The sequence below is a fragment of the Symphalangus syndactylus genome, chromosome 11 (assembly GCF_028878055.3).
Source record: "Symphalangus syndactylus isolate Jambi chromosome 11, NHGRI_mSymSyn1-v2.1_pri, whole genome shotgun sequence".
Lineage (NCBI taxonomy): Eukaryota > Metazoa > Chordata > Mammalia > Primates > Hylobatidae > Symphalangus > Symphalangus syndactylus.
Window position 1 is genome coordinate 132,762,274 of NC_072433.2, and position 23,018 is coordinate 132,785,291.

At 49.4% G+C, this 23,018-nt stretch overlaps 1 protein-coding gene and 1 non-coding gene across 3 annotated transcripts in view; one reads left to right on the plus strand and one right to left on the minus strand.

The window, feature by feature from the left end:
• C11H16orf95 (chromosome 11 C16orf95 homolog) overlaps positions 1–22,128 on the minus strand; it is a 48,012-nt gene extending 25,884 nt beyond the window's left edge. The window contains exons 1-8 of one of the 2 annotated variants that reach the window (XM_063613048.1): positions 21,846–22,128; positions 20,549–20,592; positions 19,741–19,866; positions 14,197–14,343; positions 13,344–13,380; positions 8,792–8,978; positions 5,820–5,997; positions 1,438–1,611 (exon numbers count right to left, since the gene is read on the minus strand). In XM_063613048.1, the coding sequence (XP_063469118.1) occupies positions 5,979–5,997; positions 8,792–8,978; positions 13,344–13,380; positions 14,197–14,343; positions 19,741–19,866; positions 20,549–20,592; positions 21,846–21,948 (663 nt within the window). In that variant the 5' untranslated portion in view covers positions 21,949–22,128 and the 3' untranslated portion in view covers positions 1,438–1,611; positions 5,820–5,978. Of the gene's footprint in view, positions 1–1,437; positions 1,612–5,538; positions 5,998–8,791; positions 8,979–13,343; positions 13,381–14,196; positions 14,344–19,740; positions 19,867–20,548; positions 20,593–21,845 lie in introns of those variants that run through there. The other variant, XM_063613049.1, reaches the window with a different exon arrangement.
• LOC129457938 (small nucleolar RNA U13) lies at positions 19,494–19,597 on the plus strand. The gene has a single exon (XR_008649471.1). It is a non-coding gene; the product is annotated as a small nucleolar RNA U13 (small nucleolar RNA).
• Positions 22,129–23,018: the final 890 nt, after the last annotated feature.

Genomic DNA, 23,018 nt, shown 5'->3' on the forward strand with positions numbered 1-23,018 from the left:
GGTTGCAGGACAGCCAAGGCCAAGTCTCGCGTCTGCCACCAGCTTTTGTGCGGTTTTGGACAGGGCATGGCCCTCTCTGGGCCTCAGTGTCCCCATCTGTGAATGAGGTGATTGGACCAGTGTCCCCACGGCCCCTCCCAGGCCCCAAGTCTTGGCACATGGGTCACCAGATCTCTCAGAAGGTGGGGCCAGGCACTGCCAGGAGCAGCCCGAGAAGCCACCAAGGCCTGGACGGGGCTGGGCTGGGCAGACTGCAGTGCCCCCACCTGCCATGGTGCCTGGCTGGGCCAGTGGGACTCCAGCCACACGTGGTTCATGGCTCCTGAACCAGACGGTACAGACCAACTTTTCCACCATCGCAGAAAGTTCCACTGGGAACACATCGCAGAGCTGGGCTGTGTGGTCATTACCCAGTTAATGGCCTGGGGCAGAGTGAGGGGAAAAGAGGCAGAGGGGAGGAAAAAGGAAGGGAGCAGCGGAGGAGGAAGGAGGGCTGTGTGGCTGGGTAGAGGGGAGATGGGGAGGAAGGGACGGAGTTTCTCTGGGCTCCTGACTTGAGTCCACGGTGCAGACAACAGGAGCATCTTCTCCAAAACCCTTTAAACAGTTACCCCACATTTCACCTCCCCTGGCCTCACCAGGTCCAGGAAGTCACAGCTCCCTCTCCCACAAACCAAGGACTGACCTGGGCAACTGAAGCCCCCTCCAGCCCTGGCCTTCTGGGGCTTCTGTGCTAAAGTCTCTCAACAGTGCCCTCTTGTGGCTCCTAACACCAAGTTTCACGACAACGCCTGCAGGCGGAGGGCTGCCTGGGGCCCGTCTATGGAAGCTGTGGTCCCGTGTGGGCTGCAGCGACATTGTCCCTGGGTTATTCAGGACACGTGGTGCAGCCTCAGGTACCACACCCCAAGAGCACACCTGCACAGATGTAGACAACAGAGCCAAATACCCCCATGCACCTGGAACACAGCCACTGCCACCACCACCAAGGTCCAGACACCATCGTCCCCCAGCAGGTTTCCTGCTGCAGCCTCCAAGCTGGCTTCGCGTGTCCACTGTCGCCACTCTATTCCATCCAACACTCTTCAGCTGGAGTGGTTTCTCCAAAATGCAGCCTGTGGTCACCGGCTGCTGTGGCCCCTGCCTTGACCTGTCCTCTCCAGCCACTGACAGGGCCAGGGGGCCCAAGGCTTCACAGCCTTCTCGAATGTGCCCTGAACCTGGCTGTGGTGCAGGCTTTAGCCATACAAGGGGGATGCCCTGACAGCCTCCCAAAGCCTCCCATGCTCTCTGCCATCCGCTTCATCCTGCAGTGATCTTGGCTGCCCATGCCACGACCCAGCCACACTAACTGGCTTATGTGGCCGGAATGCCCCCGCCTGTCACTTCCAGACTGTTCACCCCTGCTGTGCCTGTGCCCTGGCATTCTGGCCTCACCTTTCATTGCCAGGTTTCCGGGAATTGTCTTCAGGTCTCTGCTCCGATGGCGCTTCCTCCCTGACTGGTGAGATGGGATCTGCTCACCTTGTCTTATCTTGAGCTCACCCCAAAAGCAGAGCCTGAGGCAAGGATAGAGTGCAGTGTTTTCTGGGGGAGGTGATGCAGGAAGCCCTGTGAGGGAGTGGGGAGGTGAGACGAGGAAGGAGAGCTGGGATGAAGGACATTAGCAAGAAGGTGGTCCCTGTGGGCAGTAGGGGCTCAGTCCTACAAGAAACACGGCCCAGAGTCATCCCCATCGAAGCAGAAGTGCTGACCCACACCTCCCACCCATCATCGGCCAAGGGCTGCTCCTGGGGCATCACCTCCTATACATCCAGCCTGTCCCTGCAGTGGCTTCCGCAGCGAGAACACCCCAGACAGACGTTGCTGGTCCTTGTGGCAATGTGGGAATGGTTAGCAGGTCACTGACAGAGCTCCTGGGCCCTCCTTGTGTTCATGTGTGCCTCAGTCATGATGGCAATGACCCTCGCCTCAATTACAATACCCTCGCAGCCCAGTGGCATCCTGGGGGCAGCACATGTCTTCTTATGCTGTCTCCCTGGTGCCAGGCTTCCAATAAATATCTGCTGATTGAATAAATGATATTTAATGTTGCCCTAGGGCCACTGAAGATGTGCCCCAGGAGAACACAGCTTCCATTCCCTCCATGGTGGCCACTGCAGAGATACGGATGTGCCCAAGATACACTGAGGCCCTGGCTCGCTCACTGTAGCCCTGTTTGTTCTGCATATCTGAGACTCCCACGTCTTTCTTCCTTGTCTCTAAGGTGGACCCCCAAGTTCAAGCATCCCAGAGTCTGGTTCCTGTTTGACACTTTTTTTTAGAGAGACAGGGTCTTGCTGTGTTGCCCAGGCTGGAGTGCAGCAGTGTGATCACAGCTCATTGTAGCCTTAAACTCCTAGGCTCAAGAGATCTTCCCGCCTCAGCCTCCCAAGTAGTTGGGACTACAGGCATGCACCACTATGCCTGGCTAATTTTTATACTTTTTGTAGAAACAGGGTCTCGCTATGTTGCCCAGTCTGGTCTCGAACTCCTGGCCTCAAGTAATCTTCCCCAGCCTCCTGAGTAGCTGGGATTACAGGTGCAAACTACTGTCCAAAACTGTTTGTCACCTTTAGGTCCTCCCTTTCGTCACCCGCGGAGTAATGTCTCCTTTCCTTCCTGCCCAGGCAGCAATAACAGATATCTGCTCGGGGGAGGAACTGAGTGGTTTCTATTTTCTTCTTTGTAGCTTTCTGTATCCTTAAAGTCTTTCACAGTGAATTGTGTTGCTTCTACAATTAAACTTCTCATTTTTAGATAATCATGGACTCACATACACATACAATAAAGAGAGGCCAGGAGCGGTGGCTCACACCTGTAATCCCAGCACTTTGGGAGGCCGAGGCAGGCAGATCACTTGAGGTCAGGAGTTTGAGACCACCCAGGCCAACATGGTGAAACCCCATCTCCACTAAAAATACACAAATTAGCCAGGCGTGGTGGTGTGAGCCTGTAATCCCAGCTACTCAGGAGGCTAAGGCGGGAGAAGCGCTTGAGCCCAAGGAACAGAGGTTGCAGTGAGGCAAGATCGCGCCACTGCACTCCAGCCTGGGCAACAGAGTGAGACCCGGTCTCAGAAAAAAAAAAAAAAAAGAGATAATACAGAGAAGCCCCATGTTATCCTTTATTCAGTTTGCCCCAATTGATAACCCATGGCAAAACAATAGTACAACACTGCAATCAGAACACTGCCACTGATGTGCTTCCAGCCACAAGAATGCCTCGCGCTGCCCCTCTATAACCACAGGCCCTTCCTTCCCACCAGACCCAGACCCTTCCTGAGCTCCTAGAAACCACTAATCTGCTCTCCATTTCTATAATTTTATCATTTCATGGTGTTATGCAGGACAACTGGATATCCACAAGCAAAAGAATGAAGCTGGACCCCTACCTCATACCATATACAGAAATTAAACTCAAAAGAGATTTTAAAAACATAAATGTAAGAGCTAGAAGGATAACACTCTTAGAAGAAAACACAGAGCCAGGTGCAGGGACTCACACCTGTAATCCCAGCACTTTGGGAGGCCAAGGCAGGCAGATCAATTGAGGTCAGGAGTTCGAGACCAGCCTGGCCAACATGGAGAAACCCTGTCTCTACTAAAAATACAAAAATTAGCCAGGCATGGTGGCAGGCACCTGTATTCCCAGCTACTTGGGAGGCTGAGGCAGGAGAATTGTCTGAGAATTGCAGTGAGCAGAGATCACACCACTGCACTCCAGCCTGGGCAACAGAGCAAGACTCAGTCTCAAAAAAAAAAAAAAAAGAAGAAAACACAAGTGCAAGTCCTTGTGATCTTGAATCCAGCAATGGTTTCTTAGATATGAGCAAACGACCTAAAGTCTATGCAACCTAGGAAAAAATAAACTGTATTTCACAAAAATTTAAAACCCACATCAACTTCAAAGAACATCATCAAGAAAATGGGTCTAGCGTCCAGAATATACATAGAATACTTACAATTCAATAATGAAAAGATGGATAGACAACGCAATTAAAATGCAGAGAAAGGGCCAGGCATGGTGGCTCATGCCTGTAATCCTACCACTGTGGGAGGCAGAGTCAGGAAGATCGTTACAGCGCGGGAGTTCAAGACCACTACAGGCAACAAAGCAAGACCCCATCTCTACAAAAATAAAAAAACCTATTAATAGCCGGTGGCATGTGCCTGTGGTCCCAACTACATGAGAGGCTGAGGCAGGAGGACTGCTTGAGCAGAGGAGGTCAAGGCTTTGGTGAGTTATGACTGCACCACTGCACTCCAGCCTGGGTGACAGAGTGAGACCCTGTCTCAAAAATATATATATGGGTGGGGGGGGCATATCTATATATACGTATATGTCTGTGTGTGTCTGTGTATATATATGTGTGTGTGTGTGTGTGTGTGTATATCTATATATAGACAAAGTATTTGAATAAACGCTTCTCCAAAGAAGTTATACAAATGTCCAATAAGCACATGGCAAGACGTTCAACATCATTCATCATTAGGAAAATGCAAATGGAAACCACAATGAGACATCACTCCATACCTGCTAGGATGGCTATCAGCAAAGTCACAGATGAAACAAGTGTCGTGAGGATGCAGGGAAATGGGAATCCTCATGCACTGCTGGTGGGCGTAGAAAATGGTGCAGCTGCTGTGGACAAGAGCTGGACAGTTCCTCAAAACATGAAACATGGAGTAACATATGAACCAGCAATTCCGCTCCCAGGTGTACATCCCAGAGAAATGCAAACCTCTATCCACATAAACACTTGTACACAAATGTTCATGACCGCATTATTCACAAAGGAGAATCACCAAAAAGTAGAAACAACCCAAAATTCAACCATCAAAAGAAATGACGTACTGACATATGCCTCAACACAGATGAAGACTAATGCTGAGTGAAAGAAGCCAGTCACAAAAGACCACTTATCGGACGACAGCATTGAGATGAAATGTCCCAGAACAGGCAAATCCAAAGACAGAAAGTAGATCAGAAGTCATCAGGGGTTGGGGGAGACGGGAAGGAGTGACCGCTTAATGCTATGGGACTTTTTGTGGTGAATGTTCTAGAATGAGCGGTGATGATTGCACAACTCTGCGAATATATGAAAAACCACTGAATCATATACTCTAAAAGAGTGAATTTTATGCCATGTAAAAGAGATCTCAGATTTTAAAATTCAATTCACATATACAATGTTATGCTACTTAAAATGAGACCCAGCCGGGCGCGGTGGCTCACGTCTGTAATCCCAGCACTTTGGGAGGCTGAGGCGGGTGGATCACGAGGTCAGGAGATCGAGACCACGGTGAAACCCCGTCTCTACTAAAAATACAAAAAAATTAGCCGGGCGTGGTGGCGGGCACCTGTAGTCCCAGCTACTCGGAGAGGCTGAGGCAGGAGAATGGCATGAACCCGGGAGGCGGAGCTTGCAGTGAGCCGAGATTGCGCCACTGCACTCCAACCTGGGTGACAGAGCAAGACTCCGTCTCAAAAAAAAAAAAAAAAAAAAAAAAAAAAAAGTGAGACCCACCTGACACAGGTGCTGAAACCATATTCTAGCCCTCATCCAGTGGGTCTGCTGTCCCAAAAGAGACACTCGGAAATAGGTGCCCTCCCCCAGGGACATGGAGATGGGGACAAGTCCCCCCTTAATGAAGGGAAATCAGAGGTTATCATTTAAAAGGTGGCCAGTTTAGAGTTTCACAAATAACATTTATTGACCACATTCATAACAGAATCTCACCCACATTCACATGAACTTCGCTACAACCAAGACTCACCTGATGAGAAATAATTTGGGTTGAATCTTGGGTTTGGATCCTGTTCTATGAGAAGACAGTGACTGTCACAGATGCCTCCTGATCAGAGGACTCTTGTTAAAGATCTTGATCGTGACACATTTTTGTGGTTGTTCCTGACAATAGCTGAAGATTCCAACTTCAAACCCCAAAAAACTGGCTGGAAAGCAAAGAGAGACAGTTACTAGGACCCGGGCCCAGGGTGAGACCAGCTGCCCTCAGCGTGCCCTTGGGGAACCTCCAGGAGCGGAAGGCAGAGGTGCTCCACAGTGCACAGGGCTGGAGGAATCCCAGGCAGGGAAGGGGTGCGGGGACGAGGGGTGGGGTGCAGTCCCGGCCACGTTGCTTTCCAGCCGCAGGACTGGGGCGAGGCATTCCACCTGAGTGTCCACTCCTTCTGAAAAGGGATGATAATGCTGGCTTTGCAGAACTGTGAAAGGAACAGGTGAAATGAAGGCAGGTCTCACCCTGCTCTTGGGGGCGCCCTGCCAAGAGATTCTAAGCCCACCCTCTCCCCTCACCCCCCCGCTGCTGTAGCATATCTCTCCAGGCCGGCAGAAGGCAGCTGAGGCTTCTCCTGAGATAAGCTAGGTGTGTGGCTTGGGGCACCTCATAGGGCAACCAAACATCCCAGCTGGAAAAGCTGTGCCCCTCCCGGGATGCTGATTGGTGCCTGCTCCGCTGCGCTGGGAGCTTGGCTCAGAAGCAGACACCTGCTATGGAAGCGTACGAATCACCAACACCACAGAGTGAGTGACTTCCCGGGTCTTTCTAGACAAGCTGTTGATAAGGACGGGAAGAGATGGGGCCCTCCAAGTGCCAGGATTCAGGGACTAGAAAACAGGAAGCTGCACCGACATGCAGGCGGGTCTCCACCTGGAATGCACTTCTGGGGAACTTCAAAACAAAAGCATGCCCAGGCCCTCCCCAGAACAGTTACCCCAAATCTCTAGACGAAGCCCAGGCATCTTTCTTTTGCTTCCCCTCTCCTTCCTTCCGTTCCTTCCATCTTACCAGGTAATTTGAGCCTGAGGCCAGGGCTTAGCAATTCCCTTTTTGGCCCCCTGCCCATCTACTTAACATTGATCCTTTAAAATTGTTTCTTAAATTTCTTTTAGAGATAGGATCTTGCTCTGTTGCCCAGGCTGGAGTGCACTGGCACAATCAGCTCACTGCAACTGCACTCTCCTGGGCTCAAGTAATCTTCCCACCCCATTCTCCCAAGTAGCTGGGACCACAGCACTACACTCAGCTAATTGTGTTATTTTGTGTGGAGATGGGTCTTGCTATGTTGCCCAAGCTGGTCTTGAACTCCTGGGCTCAAGTGACCCTCCCACCTTGGCCTCCCAAAGTGCTTGGATCCAGGTGTAGGCCACCACACCTTGCCCATCCTTTAAGGCTGCGATCCAGCTGTAGGCCACCACACCAGGCCTCGCCCATCCTCTAAGGCTGCGATCCAGCTGTGGGCCACTGAGCCCGGCCTCACCCATCCTTTAAGGCTGGGATCCAGCTGTGGGCCACCGAGCCCGGCCTCGCCCATCCTCTAAGGCTGGGATGCAGGTGTGGGCCACCGTGCCTGGCCTCGCCCATCCTCTAAGGCTGGGATGCAGGTGTGGGCCACCGCACCCGGCCTTGCCTATCCTTTAAGGCCAAGTGTTCTTCTTTGCTCCTCCCAGTGTCGGTACAAAGGAGTCAAACTAAATGTGATCATCAAGTTGCCAAACATAAAAAGAAAGATAAATCCACAAGAAAAACGACAAAGAAGGAAAGCTCTCGCTGTCGCCCAGGTACTGCTCATGCTCAGAGACCACACAGAGCTCACTGCACCTGCTCCCAGCCCCCTTCCCAATGCATGGCCTGGAGAGGCTGGCGGCCAGGCCCACAAGGGACCCATACCCGGATGCACATCACAGCCTTGATTGTGACTGCCCAGGGAGTGGGAGGCAACATCCAACTCTAGGAGAACGGATAACCTGAAAAACAGGGGAGAGTCTCACGCTCCCATCCGTGGCAGAGTGACCAAGACCGAGCTAAGCTCCTGCTGTGAACAACTAGAAAATGGGGCAGGACACCTGGCAGCTATCTGCAGACACTGCACATTTTCTAGAATCTTCCTCTTGCAATTGCGTGGAAGAGACAATGAGCAAACAAGTAAATGCATGTAAATTCGACTGTGTGTGTGCGTTTGTTCCCAGGTCTCCTCATCCATGCAGTGATGCAGGCCCCCAGGCAGGAAGGAGCTGCACTGGGCAATGATGAGGAGGAGGAGGGAAGAGAGGCTTTGCGGAGGAGCCACTACCTAGGCCGAGAGTAAAGGGGGAAGAAGAAGCAGCTGTTCCCCAAAGCCCAGCTGTGGCCCAGGGACTGGCCTTGGAGGCTTCCTGGGGGAGGTACCCCAGCAGAAAGCCATGGCTGTGGGAAGCAAGGGTGCCAGGGGCAAAACTTGAAGCCTGGGAGAGGGTAGGGACTAGAGACCAGGGGAATGGGCTTTCTAGTATGGAGTCTGGCAGCTAGGGCTCAAGCTGGGGACAGGTAAGAGGTCCCCATACCTGAGGGGGTGCTCAGAGCTCAGCGGCTGGAGGGTGAGTGGCTGTTAAGACGCACCGTCAACCCCAACATAACAATGGAAATTTATGGAAACTGGGACCTGTGTCCTGGGAGCAGGGCCATTTTAGAACTTGGGAACAGGGAAGGAGTGGAAGTGCCCCACAAGGCCCCTGCCGCCCCCACGAGGCCCCCGCCGCCCCCAGGCTGCCCTGGCATCTCTAGGTGAGGCGGGGCAGAGCCTGCGCTGTGCAGAGCACCACAGGACGCACTCACAGTGCCAGGCCTCGGCCGCCTGTCAAGTTAACCCCCACCCCCCACTCCCACATCCCTGATGGCCACCAAGCCTCCCTCAGGTGGACGTCACCATGCCAGGGCCACCCGCTGTCCCCCATCCCCCACCTGCTCACCAAATGGCCATGATGACCCTCAGGATGGCCTGGAGGAGGGTCAGGAGGCCAAGGGGCAGCAGACGCGCTGGGGGAGCCGGTAGCTGGTCCTGGTAGGGGGCCTGGAGCTGCTGGCACTTGGGCAGCAGGCACTCATCACCACAGATCCGCCAGCAGTTGTGCCAGGAGCATGCATCCAGCGGGGGTGCTAGGCAAAGAAAAGGTGGGTTGAGGACAGGGCGTGTTCCCCGGGACTCTGTGAGCCACAAGGAGGCTGCAACACCAGCCCCAGAGCCTCCGGGAAATAGGGACTTCCAGGACCCAGCCACAGCCCTGGGGTGGGGACACTGACCCGGAGCTCACAAGATAAAGGCCGTCTTGCGGGTTTATGATTTCCTGGGTAACAGCAACCTTGGAGCTGTTTTTCAAGAGGCTTTCTCTTTCAGAACCGCATATGGAACATGTACACTGTCTAGCTGGGACTTGCTTCCAAACCCTCTTTTTTGGAGCGGGAGTGGGTGGTGAAGATCAGAGGAACCACGCTGGATAATGACTGGAGCTGAGTGATGGGCACATGGGGCTGATTTAAGCCAATCTCCACTTTGGGGTGTATTTGAAATTTTCCATAATAAAAGTTTAAGGAAAGCCACAAGCACAGATGGAATTCCGACATTTCCATTTCCTCGATGCTCTTCAGCACTTTCCACACGGGGTCCGGTCAGCATGTGATCCTCTGGATACTAGAGTTGGTTTTTATTTTTTATTACACTGTTAATATGCTACTAATATAAAATATACACTAATTACATTAATGTAAATATCATAAATATACTTTCCTTATGAAAAATTATGCCACAAAAACATAGAGGAGAAAAGCACATAAGTCTGTCTTTACAAGAAAAAATGTAAGGTCAGAAATGTGAACTTTCTCGTTAAAATGGAAATCAGTCAGATTTGCGGCCAAAGAAAATGTCTCACGTTTTTAAATCACTCTGTACTTGCGGCCAAAGGGGAGAACGATCATAATTCTCCTGGCAGCAATGAGACCCGCTCTCTTAATTCTGTGCTGGGAAATCTTCTGGCGTGAATGGGTTTGAGGCTTGAAACATTACTTATATAAGTCACCTAAACTACAAAACATTGATTGGAGTAAAAATTAATGCTGTTTTTATTTTAAGTATCAGATACCAGATGATGCATGTCAACTAAGCTTTTAGCTTATCTTAAAAGATGCAAAGTTTTCAAAGCCAAAAATATTTAATAAAAATAAACCCAAAATGTGTGATTATACGGTTCGAAGAGCCATAAGAGGTGAGCAGTTGGTTGGTGATTATTTGTTTCCCAAGCATTCCCTGACCCCTGCCTCTGGGGATTCCACTCAAATTACTCACCTTTTCCAGGGACCCCAACTCCATTCACAGATTTACTCATTCATAGATTCCATCAAGGCAAACTCACTACAAAGAGTTGGTGCACCAAGAGAAGGACATGATGCCAGCCCAGAAAACACAGACACAGCAGCCCTCCGCACCAGAAAACACCTTCAAGATCAAGTCCAGCCCACTCCTTTTAGAGATAAACAAAGCAATGGTGGGGGTAGAGGTCCTGATCTCCCCATATACTATGTCATGAAAGCAGGAATACAGATATGTGCCAGGTCACAGACATATCAATCTATATACCAGGTCACAGACACGCAAATATATAAATATACTTAACTATGAATACATAAAGGGACTGCAAAAAGTTTGTAGAAAATGGAATTAAAAGATAAAAATAGGCCATGCACGGTGGCCCACGCCTGTCATCCCAGCACTTTGGGACGCTAAGGCAGGTGGATCACCTGAGGTCAGGAGTTCAAGACCAGCCTGGCCAACATGGTGAAACCCATCTCTAATAAAAATACAAAAATCAGCTGGGTATGGTGGTACACTCCTATAGTCCCAGCTACTTGGGAGGCTGAGGCAGGAAAATCTCTTGAACCCAGGAGGTGGACGTTGCAGTGAGCCGAGATCACGTCATTGCACTCCAGCCTGGGTGACAGAGTGAGACACCATCCTAAAACAAAATAAAAATAAAAATAAAAAATAAAAAATATCAACTTTGTTTCTCAACATAAGCTCTACAAGGTCAAGACACTTTTGTCAGTGATGACACCAGCCATTTAGTCCATCTTGAAAGAGCTGAGGGTCCTGGGAATTTAACCACATCAATGCACTCTTTTTTTACATTATTAACTGAAGAAAATGGGTGCCCTTTAAAGATTTTTTAAGATTAGAAAACAAAGAAGACAGAAAGAGCCAAATCAGGACTGTAATTTGGCTGTAAGGTGGATGCCTAATAATTTCCCATCAAAACTCTCACAAAGTTGCCCTTGTTTGACAAGAGGAATGAGCGAGAGCCTTGCTGTGGTAGAGAGGGACTCTGGTGGAGCTTTCCAGAGGGTTTTTCTGCTACAGCTTTGGCTAACTTCCACAAAACACTCCCATAATAAACAGATGCTGGCCAGGCACAGTGGTTCATGCCTGTAATCCCAGCACTTTGGGAGGCCAAGGTGGGAGGATCACGAGGTCAGGAGTTCCAGACCAGCCTGACCAACATGGTGAGACCCCATCTCTACTAAAAACACAAAAATTAGCCAGCCGTGGTGGCACACACCTGTAATCCCAGCTACTCAGGAGGCTGAGGAAGGAGAATCACTTGAACCCAGGAGGCGGAAGTTGTGGTGAGCCGAGATTGCGCCACTGCAAACCTCGGTGACAGGGTGAGACTACATCTCAATAAATAAATAAATAAATAAGCAGATGTTATGATTCTTTGGTCCTCCAGAAAGTCAACAAGCAAAATGCCTTGAGCATCCCAAAAAACTGTTGCCATGACCTCTGCTCTTGTCCCATCCACTCTTACCATGATGGGACCACGTTCGGCTCTTGATAGCCATTGCTTTGGTTGTGCTTTGTCTTCAGGATGGTACTGGCAAAGCCATGTTTCACTCCTGTTACAATTCTTCAAAGAAATGTTTTAGGATCTTGATCCCACTTCTTTAGAATTTCCACTGAAAGCCCTGTTCTCGTCTGCAGCTGATCTGGACACAATGGGTTTGGTGCCCTCTGTGTGGAAGGTTTGCTCAACTTTGATTTTGCAGTCAGAATTGTGTAAGCTGAGCCAGTTGAGATGTCTATGGAGTTAGCTAGTGTTTCTGCTGGTAATCATCAGTCCTCTTCAGTTAGGGCATGAACAAGATGAATGTTTTTTCTCACAAACTGATGTGGATGGGCTGGCGCTGCAGACTGCACCTTCAACATCGCCTCGTCCCTTCTTAAATGAGTCACCCATTAGGAAACTGCTGTTCTGTGGTGCATTGTCACCATAAACTTGTCATAAAGCATCAATGAGTTTACCATTGTTCCACCCAAACTTCACCATAAATGTGATGTTTGTTCTGGGTTCAATTTTAGCAGAATTCATACTGCTCTGGTAGGGACTCTTTTTAAACTGATGTCTTTTCCTTCTTAGCACCTCAAATTAGACCCTGTTCAGATATGTTATAATAAGTTAGTACCAGTTTAGTACAAAAAAAAAATTGAAATCCATACATTGTTTCATTGCTTTTTTTATTATATGCATTTTCTTTTTCTTCTTTTTTTGTTGTTGTTTTTTTTTTTTTTTTTTTTTTTTTGGAGATGGAGTCTCACTCTGTTGCCCAGACTGGAGTGCAATGGTGTGATCTCAGCTCACTGCAACCTCTGCCTCCCAGGTTCAAGCAATTCTCATGCCTCAGCCTCCTAAGTAGCTGGGACTACAGACATGTGCCACCACAACCAGCTAATTTTTTGTATTTTAGTAGAGACAAGGTTTCACTATGTTGCCCAGGCTGGTCTCAAACTCCTAAGCTCAGGCATTCCAGCCTCCTCAGCCACCCAAAGTGCTGAGATTACAGGCGTGGGCCACTGCACCCAGCACATTATATGCATTTTCCATTAACTTTTTCAAAGCCCCTCATACGAATACATATTGTATTGTGAATACATGAATGTGAGTATATACTATGTCTATCATGAACATATGAATGTATATACACTAGGTCACAAATATATGAATGTATGAGCATACTATGTAATGAATAGATACAAAATTATTATGTTTTGAATACACAACGTGCCATGAATATATGAATGTATGAGTATACAATAGGATATACATAGGAATATGTACTGTCATAAATATATATACACACACATACTATGTCATAAATTATAGAAGATTAGAGCTTAATAAAACCACTTTAGGTCTCATCCAAGCCCAGGCTGGGAGTTGGTTTCATCCAGAGAGCCAATGCTGGCAGATGGGTAGGGTCTGCCTGTAGAGCAGAGGTTTCTCTGGGCTCACTGGGGGAAGGTAGTGGGTGACCAGGGATGGCTGTTGAGTAGGGGAAGGGAAGCCACATGCATGTCACTGTTACACTGTGGGCAGGTGTCTGGGGATGAGAGGTCTGCCCCCACCACCATGATGCTCACGAACCCCACCTTTCTGGGGAGGGGGATGACATGAGACACACAAACACTGGAGTTACCTTGGATGCCTTTCAAACTCTGCTGCCTCCTGACTATCTAAAAGACAAGAATGGAGGCAAGCAGTCAGCCTGGCGACCCTCCAAGGGGGAGGGCCTGGTGACTGGGACTCCAAACCTCTAGGAGGGGCGCTGGCCAGCTCAAGATAAAAGCCAAGGGCTCCTCCTCATGAGGACTGCGGGCTCTTTTCTCTGAGGACAGCTTGCCACCCAATGATGGAAAACCAGCAACTGAAAGTCAGGGGGAAGGAAGGAAGTCCTCGTCCACCACCCAGGACACAGGGAAAGCAGGGGAGCGAGAGGCCCAGGGGGCTAGGAAGAGGCCTGCTGCTGCCGCCCGGAACTAGCGCTGTGGAGGGGGCCAGCAAGAGCAGAGAGGACAAGTCATCTAGTGGTGGTCCATCCCAGGCACCCTCCTTCCCACCTCCCTCCATGCAGCCAGGACCAGGGGAGAGAGTAAGAGGACAGGCCGGGCCAGGCAAGGGAGGTGGTGTGGGAAGGAGGAGGCAGGGAGGTGAGAGAGGTCGGGGAGAGTGCAGAGGGGGAGGAAGAGACAGAGGAAAGCAGCAGCAGCAGCAGTGGGTGCCAGAACAATCACCCCTCTGCAGAGAGCAGCGCGGCCCTGCCCTTCCAGTGCCAACTGGGAGACCTGAGCCGGCCCTCCCTGAGCCACATTTGCCATCTGTGCTCCCAAGCCCATGGCCACAGCTGCCAGGGTATCTTCTCTGGACACCAGCAGAGGCCTTTGTGGAAGCAAAGCCCAGGTACCCCTCTTCCCCTTCTTCCTCCCATCTCCCCTTCCCCGAGCCCCCACCTCACTCTTCAGTTCTCACTGCAGTGTGCACCTCCTCCTTACCTGCTGCTGAGACCTCAGGACCTGGGGCACCCAGTAGGGCATCACTGCCTGGTCCCTAGGCATCGGGAGGCAGCCCCCAGAGCGGTGGCATAGGCAGGGGCACATCTTGGTGGTTTGGGGGATATAAAACTGAACCATCTTTTGACTCTAACAGAGAGGATGGGAGGAGAAGATTCAGAAGGGGATGGAGCCATGCCTGTCCCCAACGACTCCCTGATGGAGCCATCCCCCGGAAGACTCCCTGGCTCGCTCTTAGTACCAGGGCAGGCCCTGGAGAGCTGTTCCCACCCACAAGCACACCCAACCACTCCAGATAAGGGACTGTGGTCTACCCTCTACAACATGCCCACTGTTGGGAGACACGGGACCTCCGTGGCTCACCTGGCCTTCCTACCCACCATCTGCACCTGTGCCCTGGCAGAGCACATAGGTTGGTATTGGGAGACCTGGCTCTGTCCTGGCCTGGTGGTCTCCAGCTGGGGCCCTTGGGCATGACACTTAGCATCCCTGTGCCTCAGTGCTCTCAGCTATGAAGAGGGCTCTGCTGGCATCTTAACAAAGTTTATCAGGTTCTAAAATACACAGCCTTTGATGTGGCAGGAATGTGTCCTGTGAGGATACTTTCACATCTGCAAAGTGTCCTGTGCACAAAAATATTTGTTGCACCATTGTCAGGAGTGACTGGACAGCCCGAATGCCTTTCAGTAAGAGACAATAAATGACAGACATCGGGCAACAGGGTATAGGCAGCCTTGGGAAGATTGGAACAGAGCTGTCTGGACTGACATGGAATAAACTCGGAGACAGGATGTAAACTGAGGAAAATGCAGCACTGTGAGTTCAGTACACTCCCATTTGCATTTTTCAAAAAAGAATGTGCATGCAATCGCATGTATGCGAATTACAGCAAATTACACTCTTGCCTGACTTACTCACCCTCCCTAAAGCCCACCCTTGGCACTGTGACCCTGCAGCTTCTCCAGCGGAAAGACAGGGTGGTCCCACCTCTCAGCTGCGGGTTCAACGAGGCACATGGTTCAGGCAACAGGATGAGGAGGAGGTTACAGCAGGAGGAGGAGTTACAGCTCTGCACATATGGTAGAGGCTATTAGACACGGGAGGAAGGCCAGGAGCAGTGGCTCACACCAGTAATCCTGGCATTTTGGGAGGCCAAAGCAGGTGGATCACTTGAGGTCAGGGGTTTGAGACCAGACTGGCCAACATGGTGAAACCCCATCTTTACTAAAAATACAAAAATTAGCTGGGAGTGGTGGTGGGCATCTGTAATCCCAGCTACTTGGGAGACTGAGGCAGGAGAATCCCTTGAACCTGGGAGACGGAGGTTGCAGTGAGCCGAAATCATGCCACTGCCCTCCAGCCTGAGCAGCAAAGTGAGACTCCATCTCAAAAAAAAAAAAAAAAGAAAGAACGAAAGAAAAGAAAAGAAAAAGAAAAATGAATGCCATCCCTCATAAGCAGGACAAGAATGTCTCCTCTCACTGCTCTATTCAACACTGTAGTGAAAGGTCTAGCCAGTGTATCAAGCAAGAAAAATAAAAGTCTCCAAATTGAAAAGGGAGAAAGAAAGTCATCTCTATTTGCAGATGACATAATCATGTATGTAGAATATCTGATGGAATCCACAAAAAGAGCTACTAGAATAAATAGGTTTAGCAATATTGTAGAATACAAGAACAATAGACAAAAAGTCAGTTGTACTTCTAAATACCAGCAACGAAAAGTCATAAATTGAAATTCAAAAACAATGTCATCAAAATTATGAAATACTTATGGGTAAATCTGACAAAAGATGTATAAAGCCTATATAATAACAGCTACAAAATATTTGTGGGAAATTTTAAAGAAAACCTAAATAAACATATAAATGTATCATGTTTATGGGTCAAAAGACTCAATATTTTTCAAAAGACAATTCTCTGCAAACTGATCTACAAAGCTCACACGGTCCCAATCAAAATCCCAGTAGGGTACTTTTGTAGAAATTGACAAACTGATTCTAAAATTCACATGGAAATTTTAAAAAAAAATGAGAACAGCCAACTCTGAAAAGAAAAATAAAGTTTGAAAATGAACACTACTTAATTTCCAGACATTATAAAGTCAAGATACAATAATCAAGACAGTATAGTATTAGCATAAAGATAGACAATTAGATCAGAAGAGAAGAGGGTTCAGAAATAAATTCATACACGTATGAACAATGGTCAGTCCACTTGTATGGCTATAAAGGAATAGCTGAGGCAGTGTAATTTATTAAGAAAAGAGGCGCCGGGCGCGGTGGCTCACGCTTGTAATCCCAGCACTTTGGGAGGCCGAGGCGGGCGGATCACGAGGTCAGGAGATCGAGACCACGGTGAAACCCCGTCTCTACTAAAAAATACAAAAAATTAGCCGGGCGCGGTGGCGGGCGCCTGTAGTCCCAGCTACTCGGAGGCTGAGGCAGGAGAATGGCGTGAACCCGGGAGGCGGAGCTTGCAGTGAGCCGAGATTGCGCCACTGCACTCCAGCCCGGGCGACAGAGCGAGACTCTGTCTCAAAAAAAAAAAAAAAAGAAAAGAAAAGAGGCTTGGCCAGGTGTGGTGGCGGCTCATGCCTTTAATCCCAGCATTTTGGGAGGCCAAGGCGGGTGGATCACTTGAGGCCAGATGTTTGAGACTAGCCTGGCCAACATGGTGAAACCCTGTCTCTACGAGAAATATAAAAGTTAGCCGGGCATGGTGGAGAGTGCCTGTAATCCCAACTACTCAGGTGTCTGAGGCAGAAAGCAGGGGAATCACTTGAACCTGGGAGGCAGAGATTGCCGTGAGCTGAGATTGATCACGCCACTGCACTCCAGCGTGGACGACAGAGTGAGACACCGTCTCAAAAAAAAAAAAAACAAAAAACAAAAAAGAAAAGAGGTTTATTTGGTTCACGATTCTTATGGCTTGAAAGTTCAAGATTGGGTATCTGCTTCCTCTCATGGTGGAAGGTGAAGGGGAGCCCACATATGTTGAGATCACATACAAGAGAGGAAGCAAGAAAGAGGGGAGGAGATGCCAGGCTCTTTTTAACAACTGGCTCTCTTGGGAACTAATAGAGAACTGAGTCACTACCACAAGGACAGCACCAATCCATTCAGGAGGGACCTGCCCCCCATGACCCAAATAACTCCAACACTGGGGATCCCCAGCTCCAACACTGGAGATCAAATTTTATCATGAGGTTTGAGGCGACAAACGTCTAAACTACAGCAACAACTGATCTTTGACAAAGGTATAAAGGTGAGTAAGTAGAGGAAATACAGCCCTTACAACAGATGGTGCTAGAATAATTAGACTGTCATTTGCAAACAAACCAAATTCAAGGCTGGGTACAGTGGCTCGTGCCTGTAATCCCAGCATTTTGGGAGGCTGAGGTGGGTGGATCACCTGAGATCAGGAGTTCAACCAGCCTGGCCAACATGGTGAAACCCTGCCTCTACTGAAAATACAAAAAATTAGACAGGCATGGTGGTGTGTGCCTGTAGTCCCAGCTACTTGGGAGGCTGAGGTGGGAGAACTGCTTGAACCTGGGAGGTAGAAACAACCCAAATGTCCTTCTGGGTGAATGAATAAATTGTGGTCTATTCATATAATGCGGCATTACTCAATAATGAAAAGAATGACCGAGATCGTGCCCCTGCACTCCAGCCTGGGTGAAAGAGCAAGAATCCATGACAAAAAAAAAAAAAAAAAAAAAAAATTCAATCCATTCCTCACAGCATATACAAAAATTAACTCAAAATGCATCACAGACATAAACATAAAATTATAAAATTTCTAAAAGAAAACATAGGAAAAAACCTTTTTTGACCTCTGGTTCAGCAAAGATCTCTTAGCTACGACACCTGAAGCGTGATCCACTGCTGTGCTGGGGACAGGCCCACCTAGGCAAGATCTAGAAAAGATGGAATTGATAAACTGAACTTCATCAAAAGGTAAAACTTCTCTCTCTGAAAGATACTGATAATAGAATAAAAAGACAAGCCAGGTCAGGCGTGGTGGCTCGCACCCTAATCCCAGCACACTGGGAGGCCAACACAGAAGGATCACTTGAGCCCAAGAGTTCAAGACCAGCCAGGGCAACACAGTGAGACCTCATCTCCATGAAAAATAAACAAAATTAGCCTCGTATGGTGGTGCACGCCCGTGGTCCCAGCTACCTGAGGGGGTGAGGGGGAAGGATTGCTTGAGCTAGGGAGTTCAAGTTTGTAGTGAGTCATGATTGTGCACTCCAGGCTGGGCAAGAGTGACGCCCCGTCTCAGAAAAAGAAAGGCAGGCCAAAGACATGGAAAGATATTTACAAATTGAATCTCGGATCAAGAACTTGTATTTAGAATTTGTATCTAGAATATACAAAGAACTATCAAAACTCAGTAATTTAAAAAGTCAGTTCTTTTAAAGGGGCAAAACAAACAGATGCTTCATCGAGTAAGACATGCAGATGGCAAAAGCACATGAAGAGATCCTTGACATCACCAATTATCACGGGTATACGAATGAAAACTACGATGAGACAGATGCCCATTAAGATGGCTCAAATTACAAACATCAGCTAAACCAAGTGTTGGTGACGATGTGGAGGAATTGGAACTTTAGACACTGCTGGTAGAAATGTAAAATGGTGGAAAACAGTCAACAGTTTTCTTTTTTAAAGTTAAATATACACCTACCATATGATTGAGGAATTCCACTCCTTGGTATTTACCCAAGAAGAATGAAGGCATATGTGCATACAGAGGCTTGTACACAAATGTTCATAGCAGCTTTGTGTGTAACACATAAGAAGTAGAAACAACCCAAATGTCCTTCTGGGTGAATGAATAAACTGTGGTCTATTCATATAATGCAGCATTACTCAATAATAAAAAGAATGACTATTGAGGCCCATGATCACATAGAAGAATCTCAAAATAATTATGCCAAGTGAAAGAAGCCAGACAAAAGTGAACACAGTCTATGACCCCATTTATATAAAATTATCAGAAATGCAACGTAATCTACAGTGACAGAAAGCTGGTCAGTGGTTGCCTGGGGATGTCAGGGTATGGAATGTTGGGTAAAGCTACAAGGAGCCCACAGACATGATTAAGTGTTGTGTATATGCTCATTATCTTGATGGTGGTGGTGGGTTCAGGGGGGAATACCTATGGCAAGACTTACCACATTGTACATTTTACACACGTGCAGTTTATCACATGCCAATCAAACCTCTAGAAGTCTAGTTTTTAGAAAAAACTGTTTAAAAATCACAGATCCTTTTATAGTTCATAAGCATGATAACTGGGTACTCATGCACATGTGTGAGGTGTGCCTCCCTCAGACCTTGCTACAATGTCAACACATTACCCATCTGACATGAAAATAAATAAATAATCTCAAACTATCTCCCTGAAATGTTAAAATATCCATTCATATAATACTTCTAATTCTGAGGGGTGACTGGTCAACTGACATTCACCCTGGACCCTAGGTGAAGACCTCCTGGTTCAAGTCACCTACCTGCTTTCCGGGTCTCAGGGACAGAGGGACCCAGTAAGGCAGTGCTGCTTCCACCCTGGACACAGGCAGGCGGCCTCCGAATCTGGTCTGGCACTCACAGCAGATGGCCCAGGGGCCAGGGTGCATCTGAGTAAGATCCAGAAATGACAGAACTGAGCTTGATGCTGCATTTGCAGGGAGACAGGAGGCTCTCGGGCACAGGAGATGCGCGCTCAGGAAGATGGTGTCTGGGGGCAGGGTCCCCAGCTCCTACTGCAGCTTGGAAAGAGGCAGGCTACCGTGGCTCGCCCTGAGGCGTCCAAGATCATTTGGAGGGGGATGCATCGGAGCTTGCAAATCAGGTGCGCTGGGATTCTCGGCCGCTTCCTGTGGTGCTACAATGAGCAAGTCTCATGGTCCCCTCTGAAAATGGGCATGTACAAGCAGCTCTAGAGCTTATGGGCACATGAGTGCTGCCTTTATGGCCATCTGTCACACTCTGGTCTGCAAGAGCTTCCACATCCATCCCAAGTGACCTTCGTAACACCCTCAGGCAGGAAGAAGAGGGGCTGCCATCACCTCCAGGGGCAGACGGAGAAGCTGATGCCCAAGGCAGGTACATTAGGTGGCCTCCTGAACTCAGGCGTTGTGAGGGCCTGGGAGGTGTTCCGGAGGCCAAGGGATAGCTCCTACAACCAGACTTTTGTGTTTGGAGCAGTCTCTCATGGGATGCAGCTTCTGGACCCACATCCTCTGCTCTCCTCACCCCACAGGGGTATGTTGGGGTCAGGGCCAAGTGGCTGAGGACTTGCTTTCCTTACTGAATTACCTGGGAGGCACACTTCTTTCTTGTAGGTTTGAAATGTGCTATTCCTAGAAAAGAAGAACAGAAAAGCTTAGGGTTTGTGTAAACTAGGGGGTAGGGATGCTAGGGCACAGGCCTGGGCCTGTCTTCTCAGAACTGACTCTCAACAATAAAGCCCACGGGTGGCGGGGACGCGGGGATCCTCTGAGCCCAAGAAGAGTGAGAGGGTGACATCAGAAGCAGGCGTGTGCTCGCTCGTGCACTAATGTCTAGGGACTCCTGGGGCTGGCTGTCATGGAATCCTGCATTCCCAAGCCAACCAGTTTCAAGCTGACTCCAGCTAAACTTGTGCTTGAACCATCAGAAAAGACAGGAGCATTCCAACCTGGTGAGAACTTTCCAAGACATGGAGCTGCCAATCACATCACCTATGATGGTTTCTCAGACACCCTCAACTTACTGAAATACTGAAGAAAAAACATCGTCAAACTGTCCATTAATGAACCATAAAAACCCGGGTGCTTTGTCTCTGGGATGACAAAGCATTTGGGGTTACACTGGCTCTGTTACTCTTCCCTGTTCCACCCCCCAACAAACTGCTTGAATGTTGGCCGGATGAAGCGTCTCCAGTGGGTGCAAAGCCCTGCTTCCCTGATGGTGGGGGGCAAAGCGCTTTGTAGTGTGGAAACCGTAAGAGCGATAGAAGTGTTTTTGGGTTTCATGGTCATAATAACCATTATTATTATTACTCCTTTTGAGAGTAATAGATTCAAGGATCAACTCTCCCAGATAATGCTTGAAAACAGAGGATGGGACATTGCCCTCCATAGCATCCAAGGCCCCTTCTGGTAATGACAGCACTGCCATATTCCTGGTGGGGAGGGGGGCCACACCCATCTCAGTCCTTGTAGTTCAGGTGGGCCAAACTCACCACTGCCCAGCCTGGAAGCCTGGGAAAAAAAGAATCTCCTTTTTGTTGAGGTTGATAATCTGATAACATGTAAACCTCAGGAGGTCCTGGCGATCATCTTGCCTCCACAAGGGAAGCCAGTAAAAAGGAAGGAAGCTGAGAGACGGAGAGAAACCTTCCAGGACCATGGTCAATGTGCAGCTGGATACATCCATGCCTGAAGGCCTACTTCTGACATTTTCAGTTATGTGGAAGCATCAGTCGCGTTTTTGTTCTTACGCCAATGTAAGTGAGGTTCCTGTGGGTGGTGGTCAAGAGTTCCGCCTATGCGTAGGTCATGGAGCAATGCCGGGCCGGGAACTCACAGGCGCGGTGTGGGGTAGCCGCGGGCAGGATTCAGGACGCACTTGCCTGCCATCCTGCGCGCTGAGTGTGAGTGCCAACCTGCAGAGCCCGACGCACCCCGCGCCCGGATCCCCGTCAGCAGCGCCTGAGGCTGCTCCAGTGGCCTCATGATGATAGTGACAACGCCGCGGGGACAGTGGGGACCTGCTCGCACTCGTATGGCTTCTTATGGCTGACGCGCCCTTTCACACACACGTCGTCCGCAGGCCCTGACGCCTTGGACCCCGCCTTTCCCTCCTGCCCCAGCCAGAACCTAACCCGAGCCAGCCCCAGCCCCAACCTCAAGCCCTCAGAGGAGCCCAACGGCGCCCGCGCGCCCGCCCGTCCCGCTGATTGGCCCAGGCCCAGCCAATCAAAATTGGCCTTCTAGGTATGTCAACTTAGCTGGCGGCTGATTGGTCCGTCAAGCGGACGCGGGGTCAGCGGGTCAGAGTGCGGCTGTGTGGGACTGCGGGGCTCCAGCCGATCCCGCTGGGGTAGGTCATGCAGACCCCGGCCACTGGAACCACTCATCATTTCCGACGAATGGGCCGGAGTGGCCGCCGGCCGCCCCAGCCAGGGTCTCGGTACCCGGCAAGGAGAGAAAGAGGTGGGAGCAGCCCGTGCGGGGCCCTCCGTCTTGCATAGGCGCTTCTGTTAAAATTACTGTTTTATCTCAGATAATGAGTTGGCGCTGGATCACTGCGTCCTCAGGTGGGGTTCGAATCGTGACTTTTAGAGAAATAGGTTTCGTTTTTTTTTTAAACAACCTGGGGTTGAAACGCCGCGGAATTGGAAACAGTCGTCACCCGGAGGCCTGAGCGTGCAAGTGCCGAAGCTCTGGCTGGCCCTTAGCCTGCCCACCCCACCCGCTCTTTTCGCTTGAACGCGTGTACTTTGGGCAGTTGCTGACGTGTAGACAGGACATATGCCTTCATATTTTAGTAAAACCCAGTGCTCTCTGCCTCTCTGATTATGTTCTTTAAGTTATCACCAGTTCTGATTTGTATCTCTTGGAAACGGTTGGGTCTTCCCTCACTTTTCAGTATTTTCATGCTGACTCAAATACTCTGGATTAATATTTGTATTTGCCCAAACCATCACGAGCACCTCTAACCCTGATGGGCAATACTTCAGTGTGCTGCATTCTGGCCACAGAGCAAACAGGGTGCTCCCAGGCACTGCCCTCTCGGATTTCTT